Here is a 23,111-nt window from a genome sequence, read left to right as displayed (position 1 = left end):
GTGTGTGTGTGAGACTTGAAAAAAGGTGAGAATTTGCCTGTTTTGTTTTCTTTTTCTCATTTGCTCCCCTACTCAGGGATATGTGAGAGGATGTGCATGTGTGTAAGCAGATTTTAAATAATTGGGTGCTAATTTCAGAAAAAAATAAAGTCATATTTTGGTTTAAAAGTCATATTTTTGGTTTAATTGGCCATATTTAAATGACTTTAAGGTCATAAATGTTAGCGTATTTCTAACATTTTAGGTCACAGAAATCCATGTGCTAGTGATAAGACTATATCCAAGGAATATGAACAAAATGCATTTGAAAATATACGAGTATTAAATATTATTCTATAATTATGTTTTTGGGCATGTTCCCCGCTAATTCATTTTTTACTTCAACAACCATGCCTCTCTGAATTTAGAAAGAAAACAAATTTAGAGTATTTTAGCAGCATGTTTTAATCAACGGAATGCCACTACTTGGTATAGGCTTTTATTAAAAGCATCAGTATATAAGGATGCTTGGTCTGATTTTTAGTTTCCTGTATAAACATCCTGAGAATGACTTTAGTTAAGATGACTTACGATATATAAGAAATCCATCACTTTTGCAGTTGATAGGTACCAGAACTGAAAGCAAGAATGCAAAATCTATGTGTTCAGCAGTCAGTAACATTTTATAGTATAATCTCAAACTTGTAACTTGCTTCCGAGTGACTGCAAAGATCTGGAAACATATTCTTTTGAAGGATGTGCACCTTTTAAAGGATTCCTACAGTTGAAAAGCTTTCCCCCCCACCCTTCCATTCAATTGTCTCTGATTTTCAGAAACTGCCTGGGTAAGTCCCTGCTGTTTTCTTGGCAACCTTTTCAGATGTGATTTGCAACTTCCTCCTTCCTCAGGTTGAGAGAACGCGACTAGCCAAGGTCACCCAGCTGTCTTTGCAGCTAACGTGGGACCTGAACTCACAGTCTCCTGGTTTCTAGTCCGATGCCTTAATCATTGCACCAAACTGGTTGTGTGTATGTGCTGCAAGTAAGTAAGTTGGAAATAACAGCAGGCAAGTCGTTTGCAATTATATGCTTTGTAAGTGATGCTTCTTAGCACCGGATCATGCTCAAAACAATACAGACTGGTTTAGCAGCATGCCTACTATGCCTTTTAGAGTCTTAAGACTTGTATAGTTTCCTCAGTTCAAATATTTTACTATCAGAACAGTGTGATGTAAATATATAGAATCTTATAATGGAGACATTTGCTGTAAAATCATCAGAAGTTTAAAACAGGAAAGGAATTAATAGTAAAAGAAGCTGTTTTCACCTTGTATATTGACAATAGGGCAGGAATTAAAATACTGAGAAAAGACGTCTGTATTCAGAGTAGCACTCATTAGTATAACTCGCAGGTCTGGTCTTTGTAACATTAAATCCTTCATAATCAATAACAAGAAGTCACTGGGAAAAAAACAAGGGGAAATTAAAATTCTTCCAACATTTCAACCTCTTTCAGTATTGGAAGTGATTCTTGGGTGTCGACTCAGTACTTAGTTTTTAATGTTCTAGCTCCAAAGCTGTAAATATGTTACATATTATGGCAGAAACTGAAATACAAACAATATACCTCTTCAGTTATTCTGGAGGAGGAGGAGAATAATTTGACCTCATCACTGAAAATTAAATTTTAAGCGTATGAAAAAGCAAACAAAAATTATGCCACACCTGAAACAAGAAGTCAGAGTTACCAAACAAGTAAAATGTTTAGGAATAAAGCTTGCAAAAAAATACTATTTATGTGAAGCATCCAAATATGATTTAGTCTTTCTATTTTTGTTTTTCTACCTGCACTGCTTTTTGGAAAGTAGCTTCTTACAGCAGTCGATTAAGAGTGTAGGAGAAAGATCAGGGTGTTTTTTTCCCCAAAGAATAGCCTCACATCTTTGAACCAAATTTTAGTAATTCCAATCTAGAAGTTGATTGGCATAAGGTAGTAATCCAGTATTCATAAATAGTACATTATTAGTATGTAATAGTGAGCTCATGTGAACTCAAAGCTAAATGATCATGGTGCTAAACCCCAATTTTAAATGCTACTTTTGCCATACACTCACTTTTCTGTTTTCTATGCAGCTGGAAGACTGATTAGTGGTTTATTTTATTCATTTTCTCCAGTGTCTGCTATATGATTACATAAATGCTAGGAATTATGATTTGAACCCTGATTAATTGTTAAAGAAGCTAGGAATAATCCTTAAATTGTTTTGCTAACTTGGTCAACAGTGCAGTTTAGAAGAGAATGTGCACATTGTGAAGTGAGATGGGTGGCAAACGAATCGAATAAATGAATAAATGAATGAATTTTTCCTTCTGCATACCACAAAGATAGGGGGAAAGGAAACATACAAATTTACAACCTTTGGACTTCTGGGACTGAAGATGACTTCACTTAATGGAACATTAAAATAAAAAATGGAAAGGTAATTCAACAGAAGCGTTTGCATACAAATAGAATAAATTTAGAGAAAGGATATAAAATACAATAATGAAAAATTGCCTACTTTTAAAGGCTTGCTTACCTTTCTTCTGTTCTCTCATGTATTTCATCAATAATAACATGAGTTATTCCCTGTAAATTCTTATCCCCTTCTAGTCTTCTCAGAAGCACTCCAGTAGTACAGTACAATAGCCGTGTAGACGAAGACTTGAATAAAAAAGACAAAATGTTAAAATGGTCAAGAAAATCATTGTTCTGTCAGATTATTTTGTTTTCCATGTTTAGAATTATAGAGTTGGGATATACCTTGGAGGTTATCTAGTCCAGGGGTAGGCAACCTCAGCTCTTTTATGACTCATGGACTTCAACTCCCAAAATTCCTGAGTCAGCTGACTCAGGAATTCTGGGAGTTGAAGTCTATGAGTCATAAAAGAGCTGAGGTTGCCTACCCCTGATCTAGTCCAATCCTCTGCTCAATTCAAGAACCACCAAAACACATCTGACTGATTATTGGATGTTTGATGACCTCTAGCAAAGGAGAACTCACCACTTTGTGTGGCAGGGTGTCCACCGGCTGACATCATGGGCAGTCAGGAAGGTTCTCTTCCCTCCCTGTTTAACCCAACAGCTCTGACTCTGCCCCCTGGGGCACCAGAGAATTAGTTTATTCACTTTTCTGTGAGACATACCTTCAAATATTTAATGACTGCTATTGTATCTCCCCTCAGTTATCTTTTCTAGAACCTAACTCATAAAGCTTGGTTTCCAGACCCTTTACCATCTTTGTCGCCCTGCATGAATTTGCCCAATTTTGTCATGCCATTTTTGAACTGTGAAACCTATAAACCAAATGATGGTCCAGAACATAGTTGAGTGGAACATTTATTTCCCATGCTTTGGACTCATGCTAATATAACATTTACCTTTTCAGCAGTGATACCACAATGCTGGCTCACGTTTATCTTGTAGTAGAAAAGAACACGCAGATGCAACCAGGTTTCCCTCTGCTGTACTTGTGTTTTACATTTTTCCTACTCAGATGTACTGGTAAAACTTTATACTTCTCCCATTAAATTCTATTCTATTTATTTCAACCCACTGCAAAACTTGTTCATGATAATGAAGCAAAAGATCTTTCAGTATTGCAAACTGGACTCTGGCTGATAAAAAATATTGAATACCAAAGTCTAATATAGATATAACTAAGCAACCTGGGACCTGTTTGGTACTGTTTCAGAAGTATCTCCTTACTTAAACAGGGAAGAAATGTCCATACATAGGCAAAAAAGCAGTGGGAGTTAATTTAATTTAATTTATATAGCTGCCTATGTTTCAGGGAGGTGCACAACAAAATATAATATAGCATACTGGCCAAAATGTGCTTGAATGACTGGTACCTTCCTTAGATCTAATAAGGAATATATAGAGAAGATTAAAATGGTAAACTTGTTTATATTTCCTCTCATTTAAAAAGAGTTATATTAAAACACATGATCAGAATTACCACTTCTTCAAATGTAAAGGAAAAAAACAAACCATGACACTTTCCAGCCGGATTTGGTATCCAACAGTAATTCCAACTTTTTCTGTTCTTTCCTTGGCTACACGTTCAGCAACAGAAATGGCAGCAATCCTACGAGGTTGGGTGCAAAGGATGTTGGCTACTTTATTAGGAGGACCTTCAAGGGAGGCTTCCAAGATAAACTGAGGTATCTGCGTGGTCTTTCCACATCTTCAGGAAAAAAAATGTCTGTGAGAAAATCACCCATCCCACAAGCAGCCCATAACAAATCATTGTGTTCCAACCTGCATTTTATGGATAATATCTTTACTTTTAAAGAGTTGTCTACTTCTCCAGGCTGAGCATAAATTGATGAAACATAAAGGTATTAAAATCCAAGCAAAAATAAATAGGTTTTTGACTTCAAACCTTTCCTTTATCGTTATACATATTCATTGAAATAAAAATACATTTAATTTTTTCCTATTCACTAATATTGATTCAGACGTTTGGAAAAAAAAAAGACTGAATTCAAGGCTCATGAAAGATTTTCTGCTGAGGACTGCAACTTGAACTGTAAAAAAGATGGGACTGTTACAAATTCTGTAACAATTTGAAGCCAAGAGATATATGCAGAAATTTCTCTTGTCCGGCCAAAATGGAACCTCCTTTTGGGGGATCACATTTTGCCAGGCTTCTACAAAGTAGACAAACAAGAGGTTTCCCACTTGAAAAAGTATGAGGTTCCTTTACACCAGGGGTTCCCAACTCCCAGGCTGCAGTACACTACTGGGCCATGAGCTATTCAGAACTGGGCCGCAGAAGTGGTGGGTGAGCGCACATCCCCACTTGTGCAAGCAAATGGACCTGCGTGCGCATGTTTGCTGGCCACTCACGCGGAACCATCCCTCTGCCACCACCAGTCTGCAAAGGCAGAAAGATTGGGGAATTCTGCTCTACACAATCCTGACAATAGCTACAGAACACTGAACCAGACTTTTGTATTTTAGGATGTTCTAAAAAATGTTAAATTTTATATTTAATTGTGTTTGTAATTGAAGTTTTAAACTGTAATTGCTACTAAAGTTATATTCTAATTTGAATTATTAGCAGAAATACATAGTGATGGTATAATTAATCTTTCATTTAATCCTACAGTAGTTGTATTGCTGGCATTTTACCTCTTATCAATTAGATAGGTGTCATATTCTTCTTTTTATTTTTTTAGCTTGGTCTCTTGGTTTGTTTAGTCTTAACCAGAAATGGTGGGCTTGGTAAATCATAAACACAGAGAAAGAGACACTGGCCTGACTTTTTTCTTTCGGCACATTTATTTTTCAACTAAGCTAAACAAGAGATGGAGAACTGAACAGTCTAAGTGAGAATCTTAATCTGAGTAAAAGTATCCCTCCTTTGTTGTGAATATGATTTTGGACTTCTCTCCCTCGTTTATGATGAATTATGAAACGGCAGTACTGGCCTATTGATACAGTAGACACGATGTAGAATGTAGCCTCTAGTCAAGTTTGTGTATAGATTATACACTTACCCAGTCATACCACTTACAACTAGGACCTGATATTTGCTCAGCAAGCTGAGAATGTTTTCTTTCTTTTCCCACGCTGGAAGTTTTTGTCGTTCTTGTAACATCGTCTGGTAACGCCTAGAAGACTGACAAAAATGCACACAAGGTTATCAGCATCCATGATTAACCTCCAATATGTGAGTAACAATGATTTAACAATCTATTTACTGTTCATTAAAGCAGCTAATCAAAATAAATAAAAATACATGAAGCATTTTTATAAACAAAAACATGCTTTTTAAGGAACTCAAGAAAGTAGAACAAATTCTAATTAGCATCCAACTGCTAATTACCACAAGCGTGGGTTGCAACATTTAATCTGTTATTAAAATAATTTTGGCCAATAGCAGATTTTTAAAATCACAATTCAGGCTCATTACATGAATATAAATATGCCTGATATTGCTTAAAAAAGAAAGTTACAATGTACCAAACTACTTTCCCACACATCATCATAGTTAAAACAATTTAAAAGCTAACTATACCTTTTTTATGCGGAATTGTTTGCAAATTTTAACATTTTCTTTGGTAATGGACTCTGATGGAGTGCTGCTTTTCAATAAAAGTTTCTTTTTGAGATTCACGTAACTCTCTTTCTCTAAATGAACTGTTTGTAGGCCCTCTTGGTCATTCTCATCCTCCTCAGCTTCCACCTCTGTTGATGCTTTAAAAAAATCTTAATTAGCATGTGCTTTCTACAAAACTGGTTTAACTTGGGGTGGAGGGGGAAGGTATGAATATTGTTGACACAGGGATCAGTACACCAATGGCTAATTTATTTATTTGACAGATTTCCTCTCAGGAATCCTGCCCACAATACCTTGAATTCAGGCCTCCTAGTACAGATGGGAGAAATGTATCATACACTAAATAAATTCAGATTAGGAGTTCCATTAAATAATAGAGCCATAAATTGGGCACTCTACAGCAGAGGTCCCCAACCTTTTGGGTACCAGGGTCCAGTTTCATGGAGAGAGTTTTTTCCGCAGACCAGAGGGTGTGTGGTTTTGTGTGCTGCCTGCATCCCCACGGATGGTGCTTTACTTGTTTGTGCGGACCGGTTGCTGGCATGCCGCAGCCGGGTACTGGTCCACGGACCAGGGGTTGGGGACCCCTGCTATAGAGGCAAGCATACGATCTGATTGAACTTAAAAGATAGTCAGGCCTCTGTTTCAACAAGCTTATTATTGATTGAAAATTGCCATTGCTTCTCTAGATCTTAAAGAGCATTTTTCCTAGTTCTGCCTGGTGATTCTAGGAAATGAACATAGGAGCTTGTACAATCAAATTGGATTCTATCTTCTGTTTTAGAAGCCTTACCCTACCAAACACCTTTCAGTTTCCCTGTGATCAGAATGTATAGCCATCCTAATATTGATTTCTCTCTTGAAAGAGGTTTATACAGATTAAACCAACGCTACTGTAATACTGTAATTAAAGGTACGCAGTGGCTCAGTGGGTTAGGACGCTGAGCTTGTCGATCAGAAGGTCGGCAGTTTGGCAGGTTGAATCCCGAGTGCCGCGTAACAGAGTGAGCGCCTGTTACTCGTCCCAGCTTCTGCCAACCTAGCAGTTCAAAAGCACATAAAAATGCAAGTAGAAAAATAGGGACCACTACGGTGGGAAGGTGACAGTGTTCCGTGCGCCTTTGGCATCTAGTCATGCTGGCCACATGACCACGGAGACATCCTTGGACAAGCACTGGCTCTTCGGCTTTGAAACGGAGATGAGCACCGGCCCCTAGAGTTGGAAACAACTAGCATGCATGTGCAGGGGAACCTTTACCTTTTTACTGTAATATGGATTTTCCTGTGTGGTTGCTGGCTAGTGATGAGAAATGAAGCCCAATTCATTAGGAGAATATCACATTGTATTTATTATAGTAATTAGAGGTAACATGCTTTTCTTAAATAAAGTCAGGCAAAAGTTACTGTCATAGTAGATATTATCATTCTAGCATCCATTGTATTTCAATGCTCTCTTTGTGATAAAAACAAGCTTTTTGCTGATTTTCTTAAAGTTATGCTTTTTCAGATTTATAATGGTGATCTTATTAGATACAATTTTCTTATACTTGTTCAAGATACGTGTTGTAGGGCAGGAGTCCCCAACCCCTAGTCCGCAGCCCAGCCTGTTGGGATCCGGCCTGCACAAGTGGAGGCAAGTATGCAAGCACACAAAGCTGAATTTGTGCTAGTGGTGTGCATGTGTGCATGAAACCATCTCCTCTCCCCCCCCCCAGTCAGCAGAGCCGGAAAGATTGGGGACCGCTTTGTAGGTACTTGAAAGCATCAGTTAAAGGGTATAATACACCTTCCATACTCTAAATGAGATTTGGATTACTGAACAACAAAATCTAAAGTGCTAATCCAATCAAATGATCAATGAAGGACTATATTAAAGGTTCATTCTCCAATGCAAGTTTTAATGGGAAAATCTGTCATCTTTGGACAGTCTTTTTCAATTCTAAAGTCTCCATACTGGGAACTCAATACATTAGAAAGACTCCAAGTGATATATGACTTTAAAAATATATCTTTTTGTCATTAGGTATTATTTCTGACATTTCTGTACTTACAATTCATTCCTTGAAGCACAATACTCTCTAAATGAAAATTGCCTAGTTCTATCCATGTTAGCAAATTACTAAAAAAAACAAAAAAAAAACAAAAAACAAAGATCCAGTTACAAAATTTGTTCTTGAAATTGATTCATAATGCAAGATTTTCCAAGCCCACCACAGCAGGAATAATACCTAAATAATGTTGTCATAGCAATTTGAAGCAAAATGAAAGCATTCAACATTGATTTTTCAAGTTCCCAATAAAGAGTTATGAAAATGAACATACCTTCTGAAGTCTGATGTGGATTACTAGGGCCACTTGGAAACTTTTGTTGCATAGGCAGTGGAGGAACGCTGTATTTGTGGGGTGTCTTACTAAGCAATTTCACAACTTGAGCTTCATCCTCTAAGCACGTTATAAAATCATACACTACAGGTTTATTAGACTCAGATGATATTAAGGCCTTTTCATAAAGGAATTCCACTAAGTGCAATCGACAAGACAAAGGCAAATTCTCATTAGTAGAATAGAAGGCCACAAGAGGTGGTTGATATGGGTATTTATTATCTTCTGGAAATCTTACTTCAAGTTCATACACGGGAGCATTATCACTTCTAAGATGAGCATCCTCTCGAATGGGGGGAAGTGATTTTTGACTATGTGGAGTTTCGTGCTTGAATTTGCATCTTGAACCAAATTTGCAGTCTCCTCGGAGGTAATATTTACAGATACCCTGGGAATTTGTATTAACTATGTTACTGGTGATGCTATTTCCTTGTTTTGTCTTGCTGAGAATATCTGTTAGATACGCCAACTCTAAAGTAATAGTCCAAACTTGATTCTGAATTCGTTCAACAAATTTGTCTCCACAGATTGAACGGAGGGCTAAAGCTTCTTCTTGCCTCTGTTCCAAACAATCTTTAATATTTGCTGGAACAGAAGCTTCTGTGAGCTGCATTCTCTTTCCAAACTTCTCTGTGAAGCATTGCAAAAGTAAATGTTCCAAGGATGCTCCAATGTTACCATTGTAAGACTTCAGTACTGCTCGGCAATGCTCAAAATCAAAGCCGTACCTAGGAGGAAGAAAACAGTGGAAACAAGTCCCATCTGGGCAAGAGCAAGTAGCTCTACTACTTCTCTAAAAACGGCACCCTATATTATCCTATGAGAAGAAGCTACTCTAGATTGCATAACACACTTTGATTCTGCAACTAGAATATACATTGTTATCCCAGTCAGGGGTTGTTGTTTTAGAATATGAAAATTTGCATTCTATGAAGATACCCTGATGGCTTGAATGATTGGTAAAGGCAAAGTTGAACTCCTAAAAATGATTGGTAAAGGCAAAGTTGAACTCCTAAAAATCTCCCGGGCAGAATAAAAGAACCAGAAAGGGATCAGAGGTTTTTGGGTTGGTGAAAAATTGACTTGAATGAAGAACTTGTCTCTTTTCCCCTTGCCGCCCCCCCCCCGCCAATAATAACTCAAAGAGTTTGAATTTCTAGAAAAAAGGAACCCGTTGACAATAATTTGATAATTATAACAGCCTGAAATTTGTTTTTGTTTTTTTAAATCAAAGCCAAAACTGTCTTACTATTGAGTCGCTAGATTCTGAAGTGTGTTATTCGTTCAAGTAACTATAACTATCCATTCCAATCACGATTCCTAAATTATACATTGGCTTGGATATTATAGATGCAGAAATAATTACCTGGAAAGCTTATGCACAGCAAAAGATGACACTTCCGTCTCTAGTACATGGTTCGCTGGTGCTTGAGAAGCAGCTCTTGAATTGGTTTTGGAGAATGCATTGTCATCTGACCAGGACTGCTCATCATCCAGGTAATCCGACTCATTGCAATCACCAATGCCTGATACTAGTGTCCTGAAAGTATAAGATATTTCTAGGGCTGCAACTAGTAAATTAATTTGGAGGATTAGGATTATACAAAGTGATTTTATACTCTTCTCTCTCAGTCCGGAAGCGGTTTTATTTAATTGTTCAAAGGTAGAAATTAACTGTCTTTCTTATGTAAAACAGGCAACCGCTTTGAGTTAAATAAACATTTTGCTTCTTCTAGAATGGGTACAAAATCTTGTTTGTTAAATCAATCAACAGTCTAGATATGCTAAATTATATACAATAATTACATACTATGAAAGGCCTATTCAATCAGAACAATAAAGGGGGTTTACATACAATTTGGTGGCATGTCATATTTAAAAAAATATTTTAAAAAAGAACTTACTTCGTACCAGAAGCCAATTCCTGGTCCTGGAGCTCACAAAGAAGTTCTTTTACTCTCTTCTGATTTTCTCTAGTCATATGAAGAGTCTGCAGAGGTGTTTTGATCTTGGATGCATGCTTGGTCTGTTCATTTCCTTTTTTAACAGAACTTGATGTACAGAGAAGAAAAAGTAAATTATTTACAAATACAGTCAAGTAGTGTAAAATGCATATCAAAATACGTAACATTCATTAGTTAAAATTATGATTAAAATGACAATTGTATGGGATCAATTCCATCTTCTGTAATTAGCAAATGCTCAGACAAGGTGAAGAAAGTAAGAAAGATTGTGAAGATCTCTTGCCAAAGCAATGAAGGGAAAAACATTTACAAGTAGTTCTTGGCTTACAACCACAATTGGTCCCAAATTTTAACCATAAATTGTTAAGGTTGTTAAGCAAAGTGCCCACATGTAATAACCTACTCAACAACCTTTATCCCCACCCTCCCAGGTGCCGTCACCAGGAGACTGTTGGTCATTAAGCAGACAGAGCAAAAAAGCTGCCTGTTGAAAGAGGCAAGCAGTTATCCTCCATTCACAGAAAGACAATTTATGTGCTGGACCTGACAAATAAAGTATGGATCCCATAATCTCATAAACCCAAAATGAAGCTTGGATTCCCTTCATTTCTCTGGCCTCCAGCTAAATACTCATTCCTAATTCTAAGGTTCTACATTCAGTTAATATTCTGAAGAATAATTCATTTTGCTAACCTGTGTGTATCTTTTGTTCCACTGAAAACGCAGAAATCATCATCCCACATTTCGTCCAAGCCTTTTTTGTTACTACTGGCTTGATGTTTGCTGCCACTAGCTCCTCCTTTTCCTCCTGTACTGTGGGGTCTCCCTCTTCTCTTTACTGAACTCATTTTTAGCTAAGGGGGGGAAAAACCATGAAACAAAATGATTACGAGTCAAGCATCGCACTAGTATGTAAACACACAGTAAAGGTATCAGTTGACATCATGCATTGATCAGCTCTCTCCCACAACTCATAAAAAAAAACACAGCAGTGTGCAGCAGCAGCCGCCAAAAAAGCTAATGCAATCCTGGGTTGTATAAACAGAGGCATAGAATCAAGATCGCGCAAAGTATTAGTACCGCTTTATAAAACCCTAGTAAGACCATACCTGGAATACTTCAACCAATTTTGTTCACCATACTACAAAAAACATGTTGAGACTTATGAAAAAGTTCAGAGAAGAGCAACTAAAATGATCAAAGTCTTGGAGACTAAAACATATGAAGAACGGCTGCAGGACTTGGGTTTGGCTAGTCTAAAGAAAAGAAGAAACAGGGATGACATGGTAGCAGTACTCCAGCAGTATTGAAGGGCTGCCACAAAGAAGAGGGGTCAAACTATTCTCCAAAGCACTAGAGGGCAGGACAAGAAACAATGATTGGAAACTGACCAAAGAAAGAAGCAACCTGGAATTAAGGAGAAACTTCCTAACAGTGAGGACAATTGACCAGTGGAACAGCTTGCCTTCAGAAACTGTGGGCGCTCCATCACTGGAGGTTTTTAAGAAGAGAGTAGACAGTCACTTGTCTGGAACGGCATAGGTTCTCCTGCTTGAGCAGGGGGCTGGACTAGAAGACCTCCAAGGTCCCTTCCAGCTCTATTCTATTTTAAACAGTGAGATTTATTTCCTAGTAAATTTTCTTTGACCCCAGTATTTGTATGTTATCTGTAAGAGTATATTTATCAATAAGGATTAACTTGTGTCATGGGCAACAATATATCATATTCCATTGGATCAAGTTTAAATCAATAAAATTGATTAAATTATATCTGTCGAGATGTATATACAGTATAACTGCATTGCATGCTGAGTTACCTTCGGTAATGGTTTAATTACTCTCCAATTACAATTAACAAAGTCAAAGAGCAGCAACAGTTCTTCAGGTCAACTTCAAGTTATTTTCTTTTTAACATTTCAAGGAACTCTGGGTTTGGTGGGGTGAAAAGCAAGGTAAAAAGGCTTTAAATCATAATAAATTTTGTATTTATTTATTTATTTATTGATGGGATTTATATCCCGCCCTATCTCCTGAAGGACTCAGGGCGGCTCACAATAAAACATATAATAAGTACATAAATCAAGATAAAATGAAAATTGAGAACATCAGTGCAATAAAAAATTAGAGAATTTTAAAATGAATTAAAAATACTAAATATAAATTAATTAAAATGCCTGTCAGTCTAGGTCAGCTTGGTGGAACAGGTGTGTTTTGAGGCCGCGGCGAAAGGATTGGAGGTTTTGGGCTATCCGAAGCTCAGGGGGGAGCTGATTCCATAGGGTTGGTGCTCCCACAGAGAAGGCCCTCCCCCTGGGGGTCGCCAGCCGACATTGCCTAGCTGACGGTACCCTGAGGAGGCCTTCTCTGTGTGAGCGTACTGGACGATGGGAATTTGTTCCCGGCAGCAGATGGTCCTGCAAGTATCCCGGACCTAAGCCATGTAGGGCTTTAAAGGTAAGTACCAGCACCTTAAATCTCACCCGGAGGGCAACTGGTAGCCAATGCAGCTCACGCAGGAGGGGTGTAATATGGGAGTATCGGGAAGCTCCCATCACAACCCGTGCAGCTGCATTCTGCACCAGCTGAAGCCTCCGGGTGGTCTTCAAGGGCAGCCCCATGTAGAGAGCATTACAGTAATCAATACGGGAGGTAACGAGTGCGTGGGTGACTGTACGTAGGGCATCTCGGTCCAAAAAGGGGCGCAATTGGTATATAAGACGAATCTGGGCAAATGCCCCCCTAGCCACGGTTCCAATGTGATCTTCAAAACTGAGTCGTGAATCTAGGAGGACGCCCAGATTGCGTGCTTTATCAATGGGAGGTAACATCTCTCCTCCTATAGTCAGAGATGGAACCTCTTGGACTAAACGAGATGACGGTATGTACAGCCACTCAGTCTTGGCCGGGTTGAGTCGAAGCCTGTTTTCTCCCATCCAAATCTGTACCGCTTCCAGACAACGGGACATCACATCAAGGGCATCACTGGGTTGGTTCGGGGTGGAGATGAATAGCTGGGTATCATCAGCATATTGATGATATTTCACCCCGAAGCTACGGATGATCTCTCCCAGCGGCTTCATATAGATGTTGAACAGGAGGGGCGAGAGCACCGAACCCTGAGGCACTCCACAATTAAGAGGCCTAGGGCTTGACCTCTGCCCTCCTGCCAACACCGTCTGCGAACGGTCCGAGAGGTAGGAGGAGAACCAACGCAGAACGGTGCCTCCCACTCCCAGCCCCTCAAGACGACGCAGTAAGATACCATGGTCGATGGTATCAAAAGCCGCTGATAGATCTAATAGGACCAGGACAGAAGAATAACCTCTATCTCGGGCCCGCCAGAGATCATTCACCAGCGCGACCAATGCCGTCTCCGTGCTGTGCCCCGGTCTGAAACCCGATTGGTACGGATCTAGATATTCAGCTTCCTCCAGGTTCAAAGGGAGCTGTCGCGCCACCACACTCTCAACGACCTTCGCAAGGAAGCGAAGGTTGGAGACAGGACGGAAGTTGTTTAAAACAGCTGGGTCCAGTGCCGGTTTCTTGAGGAGGGGCCTTACCACCGCCTCTTTCAAGGCAGCAGGGAAGTACCCTTCACTCAGTGAGGCATTGATAACTGCTAGGAGCCAGCCTCGTGTAACCTCCCGAGAAGCATAGACTAGCCAGGAGGGACACGGGTCCAACAAACATGTGGCGGCACTTAGTTTCCCCATGATCTTGTCCACTTCATCCGGAGTCACAGGATCGAACTCTTCCCAGATGTACTTGGCCAACTTCATCGATTTCCTCTCGTTAGATACTGCCCAGTCAGAGTCCAGACCAGCCCGAATCTGAGCAATTTTGTCCACCAGATATTTACTAAATTCCTCAGCCCGTATAAGTGTATTATAAATTATAATATAAATTATACACTGTATTAAATACATCATTGTGGGATTCAGAAACCAGTCATCGCAGGGTGTCCAAAATGTCTGTCTGCCTACGCAGAGTTTATTGTATTTATACAGTTTTAACAAGCAGGAAATAACGCACAGCAAAAGCATTGTTTATTGGTGTACTCCCTAGTCCAGGGGTAGGCAACCTTGGCTCTTTTATGACTCATGGACTTCAACTCCCAGAATTCCTGAGCCAGCTCTGGCTCAGGAATTCTGAGAGTTGAAGTCCATGAATCATAAAAGAGCCAAGGTTGCCTATCCCTGCCCTAGTCAATCTTAGAGAACATCTGAAACATCCAAGCCAGGGCAGAGTCTCTCTTATCTAACTGGTTCTTGGCAGTTCTTGACAATGCTAATTGGAATGAATTCATAGACATGCGGATAAAAGTATACTAAGGCAGGCAGTTTTCTGCCCACAGTCCCTTCATATCCTTGACCTCTATCTCTACACATCATCATAGTATAAACTATAATAAATCAGAATTACGTATTCCCTAAATCTAACTGACCATAATGATGCTCACTATTGGAGGAGGGGAGAACCTCAGTATTCATAGTGAAAATAGGAAAAAAACCATAGAGAATTGTAGGTGGCCCGTACACAGTCCATTCAACTAATTATCCAACGTAGCATAAGCTTGTGAATTTAGTCAGATCTATTCATCACTGCCACTAATTTAGAACCCTCCTTAAGGGCATGTCAGGCGCCAAGCCTGAGATCTCTTTTTGCAAAGAGCACTCCACTAGAATTATTCTAAAAAGCCATATTGCATCACTAACCACCATACACTGGACTGAAATTCCTCGTCTCCCCAATATTGACAGGCATCTCGTGTTCAGCGTTGCCAGAGGCTTTTTCAGAAAGCTCACAGCCTCCCTGTACGTTGCAAAAAAAAAAACCCTCCTCAATCCCATGGCTCTCCATCCTTCCGTTCTCCGTACATTTGCCCTGCTGTTGAGGAACTTGTAAGCCAGGGGGTCTTCAAACTTGGCCCTTTTATGACTTGTGGACTTCAACTCCCAGAATTCCTCAGCCAGCAAAGCTGGCTGAGGAATTCTGGGAGTTGAAGTCCACAAGTCATAAAAGGGCCAAGTTTGAAGACCCCTGTTGTAAGCCAACGAATGGTTTATCGCGTTAGAAAAGATCGCCCGAAAGGCACTATATCATCCCTTTCTCCCCATAATTACAAACCTCTTTCTCTGCCGCTAACGATTCTTAGAAGATACATCCGCTCCCGCCTGGAATCTCAGCTGAAACCACCATTCGACAATCACCTGGAAGTAAAAAAAGCTTTCGCTTCCTGTATCTTGTCGTCATAGCAACCGCGTGTGTAGCTTCCAAAGTATGTCCGGTGAGTAGCGATTCCAATCCCGGCGGTTCTCCTTAATGGCATGATTGATTATTATTATTTTTTTTTAAAAAAGGGGGGAAAAGATATTTCTGGATCGAAATCAAAAAGTTATGTCAGTTTCAGTACAGGAAGAAATTGCACCTCTCCAGTGAAATGTTGGTGAAACGTCTGTTAACGTATAGATGGGTTTGCACTCAAAGATCAAAGTTGTATTCAAAGCGTAATCAAAGTTTTCACTCAAAGGGTAGAATACGTTATGGGTGACAGATGGAACGAACTAAGCTTGAGCAGATGAGATGATGATGATGATTATTCTCTGTGTGTGTGTGTGTGTGTGTGTATGTATGCATGCATGCATGTATCCTGGGCTCCAAGATCACTGCAGATGGGGACTGTAGCCAAGAAATTAAAAGACGCTTGCTCCTGGGGAGGAAAGCCGTGGCAAATCTAGACAGCACACTAAAAAGCAGAGACATCACCCTGTCAACAAAAGTGCGTATAGTCAAGGCTATGGTCTTCCCAGTTGCAATGTATGGCAGTGAAAGTTGGACCATAAGAAAGGCTGAGCGCCAAAGAATTGAGGCCTTTGAACTATGGTGCTGGAGAAGACTCCTGCGAGTCCCTTGGACTGCAAGGCGATCAAACCGGTCAGTCCTAGAGGAGATCAATCCTGACTGCTCTTTAGAAGGCCAGATTCTGAAGCTAAAACTCAACTTATTCCACCTCTAACGATGGGGGGGTGAGGTGTTACCCCCCGTTGATAGGGCTCGCAACCTGGGCGTCCTCCTGGACTCACGGCTCAATTTTGAAGACCACATAGGAGCCGTGACCAGGGGGGCTTTTGCACAGGTTCGCCTGGTGCGCCAGTTGCGTCCCTATCTGGACCGAGACGCCCTACGCACAGTTACTCATGCGCTTGTGACCTCCCGTTTGGACTACTGTAACGCTCTCTACATGGGGCTGCCCTTGAAGACCACTCGGAGGCTTCAACTGGTGCAGAATGCGGCCACGCGAGTTGTAATGGGGGTCTCCCGATACTCCCATGTAACACCTCTACTCCGCGAGCTGCATTGGCTTCCGGTTGCCCTCCGGGTGAAATTCAAGGTGCTGGTTATTACCTATAAAGCCCTACATGGCCTGGGTCCGGGCTATTTGAGGGAACACCTGCTGCCGGCATCAAACGCCCTTCGCCCAGTGCGCTCCCACAGGGAGGGTCTGCTCAGGGTGCCGCCGGTGAGAGATTGCCGGCGGGTGACACCCAGGGATAGGGCCTTCTCAGTGGGAGCGCCTGCCCTCTGGAACCAGCTGCCGGTGGAGCTGAGGACTGCCCCCGACCTCCGATCATTCCGCCGGGGCCTGAAGACCTGGCTCTTTGAGCTCTCAGGCCCAGGCTGAGGAGAAATTTTTAACTGGGGTTTTAAGTATACAGGGTCAATTTAATATTTTTTAATTTGGTTTTTTAACTTTTGTATGATGGATTTTTTAATTCCCTGTAAACCGCCCTGAGTCCTCAGGGAATAGGGCGGTATATAAATGTAACTAAATAAATAAATAAATAAATAAGTACTTTGGCCACCTAATGAAAAGGAAGGACTCACTGGAGAAGAGCCTAATGCTGGGAAAGACTGAGGGCAATAGAAGAAGGGGACGACAGAGAATGAGGTGGCTGGATGGAGTCACTGAAGCAGTAGGCGCGAGCTTAAATGGACTCCAGAAGATGGTAGAGGGACAGGAAGGCCTGGAGGAATGTTGTCCATAGGGTCGCGATGGGTCGGACACGACCTCGCAGCTAACAACAGCAACAATGTGAGGTGGGCTGGCTGATGAGAAACGACTAGAATGAAAGCAACAAGCCCAAAGTCCTCTAGTGTGGCCGGTTTTCATGCTTAAGGAAGGCCTACATCTCAGAATTTCCTGGTTTCTGTGCCAGTACCTTAACCACTACTTTAAACTCGTTCTATTTATATTTTAAATTTAGGGAGAAGAACACTTTTAAAGATCAGTAAAAGTATATTCTTTCTCAACAGGTTCTGAAGTTTATAAAATATCATTCATATTTCCAAATCAAGATAAGTATGGTAAGTATTTACAGATACTATACCATGATCTGTTGGTGACAGATTATTAAAATGTATGCAATTTCTTTCCAATTCAGACTGTAGAGCTTGAGCACTTATTTGCAATAAAATAAATTCAACAGTTCTTATTTTTGAAAAAATAGGATTATGCTGTAAATGAGACAATAGCCTGAGCATTACAATGCAAATGAATTATTAAAAAAAATAATCTACTACGCATGCTAGTAGGATAGGCTGAGATTAGTTTGTTTTTGACTATCAAGAATGTTTTAGGGTTGGATTTCCTCAGTTTTCTCTAAATTATTATCTGTTTGGGGAAGATAGGAAAGTGGCTTTGAAGAAATTTTCAACTAGTGAGCGTTTAGCTGCATTTAATTGTATAATACCCTGAGATTTCTTGTATGATATCAAAGCATGTTGCACTGTGAATATTACAGTTATCGGGAGCAGTATTGAAAATAAAATACAGCATTATCATAAGCCATGTCTACATGACATGCTGAGCTGACAGGTTCAATGGTAAAATCTTGTCAAGGATTCCCTAAAACTAACGTTTGTCCCATCTGTTGGACTAGTCTGAGCTAACTGATTCATCTGGGTAACTGTTAAATATTCTGTTCTTGCAGGCATTAAGCGAGATGTTCAAACAGCAACAAGTTTATTCAGAGTCAGAACAGAACAGAAGCAAGCTAATAGCTGCAGCGCAGCTATTTATACAGTTGGCCTCTAGGCAGCGACCAATAGATTTAAAGTAGCAGTTTCCCGCCCCAAGCCTACTTAACAGACTGGAGACAACAAGTCTAGCTCAGCCAGCAACTGTTACATAACATACAAAAGTAGGTCAGCCATTAAGCAAGTAGTTAGACATAAAGCAAGTGATTTAAGCAGATAAGGCCAATACATTACAGTAACCATGTAATTCTGATATTGTAACCAAGAATGAACTATTTATAATCAGTGAGTTCTCAAAGGATTCAATGACCATTGTTCTGATTCCAGGTTATATGCTATGGCTCTCCTTCTGTAGTGGAAGAATTATGGTGAGAGCAATCACTGTAAAACCTTCTGTCAAGACTTCAGTAGAAATTTCCAGAAACTTAGCCCAGCATGGCTTGTTTAGGTTGTCAGTTCAAATTTAACTCAAGACTTTCAAGACACATGATACCATGTGGCCAAATCAAAATCTTTATAGCATAGTAAAAATACATCACCAACACTATTGAGTGACCTGTTTAATTTTTATTTTATTGGGTTTTTCCATCCTGCATTGCTTTTTGCTTCATTAGATGGTGACTGTACAAGAACACCTGATGGAATTCTTGAGAGAAATGGATATGGGGTTCATACAACTGCAGGTGGAATTATTTATCGTGGAACATGGAAGAATGATAAGGTATATTTGTTTTTTAAAATATCTAAAAACATGCAAATAATTAAAGATTTCTCATATTACAGTAATATTAAGTCAGTTCAGGGGAAAAATAAAAACTGACTGTTCCATGAAGCCATGAAGTTCCAAAGTGATTAGCTAGCAGAAACTCACATACTTTGTGTGATACAAATAAATAGTAAATTAGGGAAAATGTTTGTTTATATCAGGGTTGAGAGAAATGGAAGGAAAAGATAAACAGGATAGAAAACGGGATAGAAAAGGTATTGAATATCAATCAGATTCTCTGAAAATGCTGTGGTCCTGGAAAAAATAGAGAGAGAGAACATTCAGTGATCAGAATTTGGAGTTGATGGAATGATTGATTTAAGAAATGTCTGTGAATAAATAAAACTTGGATTATATCCAAAGCTTCATGTTATTGAAAAGTACCTCCATTTGAACATTTTGGAACCTTCAATGCTGTATCTTATTTGATCTCACTGATTTCCTCTCAGCCTTCCATAGCAATTTCTTATGGGGATTTAAGTAAGTAGGGGTGGAGAATCAGTGAAAACCAGATGTCCACATTTATGAAAATGTGAATATACACAAATATACTCTCTTGAGATATATCCTGAATAAACCTAATGGTATCTCAGCCATTGTCTTGTTTTAGTACGAGCAGAGCAAGTATAATGTTAGAACATTTAGTTGGCTTTTCTGCCTTAAGCAGAATGATGGGTGAGAATTCATAATGCATCACAATTTTCCTAATGGTTGTTTTCTTCCCAAGGCTAAAGCTGCAAAGTAAGACAAGAACTAGTTATCTGATGTGTTAGTTGTCTTGCTCTGAGATTCTACAAAACGGTGTAGATACAGTAGAAGAAGATCTGAGGGACCAATTTGAGGACAGATCAGCCTAGAGAAAACCTATCCATATGGTCACTAAGAATCCACATGGATCTGAGGGACATAACTGTAATAATCTGTAATAATGATTATTGATTAATGATTTCCATTTCACTTTATATCTACTTAGCATCAGGCTTCTTATACCGTACTTTAAAATACATCATAAGGAAGCAAGTTGTAGAAGACAAAAATTTAATTCTTTATCAATCTGTCCTAAAACATGTTTAGCTTGATTCTGAATTCATTCTTTTTAATGGGCTTAAAATGAAATTGGTGCTGTACAGGGTTGTCTATTTTTCCAACTCAATCATATGTATGACTGTCTTAAAGTAAGCTATAAGCTGAACTTTATTCAGCTGAACTTGTCCTGAGTTAATTATGCATAGGATGGCCCCTTTAAATTTACTAAATTTAGGGAAATAATATTTGGAGTAATTTTATTTATACAGGTGCTAATACATCTTTTCGTTAAATTAGATGAATGGTTTAGGAAGGCTAGAACATCCTTCAGGTGCAGTTTATGAAGGTGAGTTCAAGAACAACATGCTACATGGAACAGGAACCTATATATTTCCTAATGGATCCAAGTATACTGGACAGTTCAATGAAAACAAGTAAGTTGAAAAAATTACTGCAAAAATTATCTTAGTATCTTTACTATAGTAATATGTCTCATTTGTATTAGAAAATTAGTCTTGGTTTATGTAACTTGGTTTATGTATGTAATCCAAAATATAGTTGATTTGTTTCTGGCTTACCGTGTTGTGTCAACCTAGAAGAGTCTGACTTAATTTACAGGCCATGGCCTAAAATTCTGTGTTAACCTATCTTTGTAGGTGAGTATGATCTCTTCAGTTAATATTTCTAGAGCAGAGGCCCCCAGCCTTTTGGGCACCAGGGACTGGTTCAGTGGAAAAAGATTTTTCCGCGGAGTGGAGAGGGCGTAGTTTCGTGTGCTGCCTACATCCTGCGCATGGCGCTTTTCTCGTTATGTGTGGCCCGGTTACTGGCATGCTGTGGCCCGGTGCTGGTCCACGGACTGGAGGTTGGAGACTCACGTTCTAGAGTCAGTCATATTCTCAACATCATGCTGTTTTTGAAGATGATTGGGCTAAATATCTTTTGTTATTGTGTTGTTAGCTGTGAAGTCGTATCCGACCCACAACTCATGATGAATCAAAAGTTGGAATTAAGATTGCCGGGAGAAATATTAACAACCTAAGATATGCAGGTGATACCACTCTAATGGCAGAAAGTGAAGAAGAACTAAAGAGCCTCTTGTTGCGGGTGAAGAAGGAGAGTGCAAAAGTTGGGTTGAAACTTAACATTAAGAAAACCAAGATCATGGCATCCGGCCCTCTCAATTCCTGGCAAATAGATGGGGAAGAAATGGAGGTAGTGACAGATTTTATTTTCCTGGGCTCCAAGATCCCTGCAGATGGAGACTGTAGCCAAGAAATTAAAAGACACTTGGTCCTTGGGAGGAAAGCCATGGCAAATCTAGACAGCACACTAAAAAGCAGAGATATCACCCTGTCAACAAAAGTGCGTATAGTCAAGGCTGTGGTCTTCCCAGTTGCAATGTATGGCAGTGAAAGTTGGACCATAAAAAAGGCTGAGCGCCAAAGAATTGAGGCCTTTGAACTATGGTGCTGAAGAAGACTCCTGCGAGTCCCTTGGACTGCAAGGTGATCGAACCGGTCAGTCCTAGAGGAGATCAACCCTGACTGCTCTTTAGAAGGCCAGATCCTGAAGCTAAAACTCAAATACTTTGGCCACCTAATGAGAAGGAAGGACTCACTGGAGAAGAGCCTAATGCTGGGAAAGATTGAGGGCAATAGAAGAAAGGGACGACAGAAAATGAGGTGGCTGGATGGAGTCACTGAAGCAGTAGGCGTGAGCTTAAATGGACTCCAGAAGATGGTAGAGGACAGGAAGGCCTGGAGGAACGTTGTCCATAGGGTTGCGATGGGTCGGACACGACTTTGCAGCTAACAACAACACTGTATAGTTGGTATTTGAAAAGATTTCAAGATTTTAATTTTGCTATTGAAACTCCTTACAATGTATTTCTTCTATCATTGTTTGGATAATTTTATTGCTTTTTTGTAGTGGTGATGTTATCTGTCTTAATTTGTTGCACCTCTTCTTACTGTTTTATACAGAATGACAGTATAAAAAAACTAAAATAAGTCAATATTACTATTCTAGCAAATTGATGTCTCAAAATACCCCTAGGTTGTACATGATTATGGATAATTTATTGCTTTTGTTTAATATACTAATTTTCTTTTTATCTTAGGCTGGAAGGGAAAGGAGAATTTACAGACACACAAGGACTGGAATGGGATGGCACCTTTCACTATACAGCAGCACCAGGGTTGAAGCTAAAGTTAGAAATGTAAAATAGTTTGGACTGGTAGAGTAAAATAAAATTTCTGTTATAGAGTTTTCAAGCAAATAGTTTTATTTGTAGTTTAATGGAAGCAAATGACTGTTTTTAAAAAATAAAGTTTAAACAGGTAAAATAAAGGTCTATTCATTTATTTAGCTTTCAGAACATCATTTTTTCTCTTTATTGTACATATAACATGCTAATCTTTAAAATGTTTTGTTCTAATAATCTTTATAAAATTATGAACAGTTCAATATTATCAGTTTTAACACATATTTGGAGAGTAGAAAGGGTGGAAAACAATGTAAAATTTAACTGAATCAATACAATAAATAAATTGTTTAAAGTCTGCCAATTTCATCAGTCTGTTTTCAATTAATACATTAAACATGAAGTGAACTTACACTAATGCTTCTAGTGAATTACTTAACTCCAGTCTTGCATAAATCTCGTGTAAAGTATAGCCTAGAGATATGGATTTATACTGAGATTTTGTTAATATACCATTTATTTCTAACAATATCTAACAAATAGGTTTGTTAAAATAATCCAATATTTTAGCAACAGAATTTCTGAACACAATGAGTTTAACTTTCAGCAGCCTATGGAACTTATGGAGATTAGTACCATCT

General features: G+C 39.3%; 2 protein-coding genes across 3 annotated transcripts in view; one reads left to right on the top strand and one right to left on the bottom strand.

Annotated features, from left to right (window-relative positions):
* Window positions 1–15,643, bottom strand: part of DHX57 (DExH-box helicase 57) — a 44,702-nt gene extending 29,059 nt beyond the window's left edge. Inside the window, exons 1-11 of one of the 2 annotated variants that reach the window (XM_083379211.1) lie at window positions 15,563–15,632; window positions 12,253–12,361; window positions 11,129–11,289; window positions 10,376–10,522; window positions 9,838–10,011; window positions 8,412–9,199; window positions 6,048–6,226; window positions 5,527–5,648; window positions 4,013–4,208; window positions 2,559–2,683; window positions 1,307–1,440 (exon numbers count right to left, since the gene is read on the bottom strand). In XM_083379211.1, coding sequence (XP_083235337.1) covers window positions 1,307–1,440; window positions 2,559–2,683; window positions 4,013–4,208; window positions 5,527–5,648; window positions 6,048–6,226; window positions 8,412–9,199; window positions 9,838–10,011; window positions 10,376–10,522; window positions 11,129–11,283 — 2,020 coding nt within the window. In that variant the 5' untranslated portion in view covers window positions 11,284–11,289; window positions 12,253–12,361; window positions 15,563–15,632. Of the gene's footprint in view, window positions 1–1,306; window positions 1,441–2,558; window positions 2,684–4,012; window positions 4,209–5,526; window positions 5,649–6,047; window positions 6,227–8,411; window positions 9,200–9,837; window positions 10,012–10,375; window positions 10,523–11,128; window positions 11,290–12,252; window positions 12,362–15,562 lie in introns of both variants that reach the window. The other variant, XM_083379212.1, reaches the window with a different exon arrangement.
* Window positions 15,644–15,700: 57 nt separating this feature from the next.
* Window positions 15,701–22,789, top strand: MORN2 (MORN repeat containing 2). Its single transcript, XM_083379404.1, has 4 exons — window positions 15,701–15,722; window positions 19,087–19,193; window positions 20,562–20,698; window positions 22,387–22,789. Exons 1-4 carry the CDS (start codon window positions 15,716–15,718, stop codon window positions 22,487–22,489), a joined length of 354 nt encoding a protein of 117 aa, XP_083235530.1. The 5' UTR covers window positions 15,701–15,715; the 3' UTR covers window positions 22,490–22,789.
* Window positions 22,790–23,111: the final 322 nt, after the last annotated feature.

Source organism: Vipera ursinii (genome assembly GCF_947247035.1).
Source record: "Vipera ursinii genome assembly, chromosome: 1".
Taxonomy (NCBI): Eukaryota; Metazoa; Chordata; class Lepidosauria; order Squamata; family Viperidae; genus Vipera; species Vipera ursinii.
The sequence above is the reverse complement of the archived record's forward strand: the minus strand, read 5'-3'. Positions and strand labels throughout refer to the sequence as shown.

What these genes read in the sequence shown, in the direction of transcription:
- MORN2 (XM_083379404.1), top strand. An exon ending in GAACATGGAAGAATGATAAG is followed by an intron (nt 19,194 to 20,561) that starts GTATATTTGTTT and finishes TCGTTAAATTAG; the next exon opens with ATGAATGGTTTAGGAAGGCT. An exon ending in GGACAGTTCAATGAAAACAA is followed by an intron (nt 20,699 to 22,386) that starts GTAAGTTGAAAA and finishes TTTTTATCTTAG; the next exon opens with GCTGGAAGGGAAAGGAGAAT.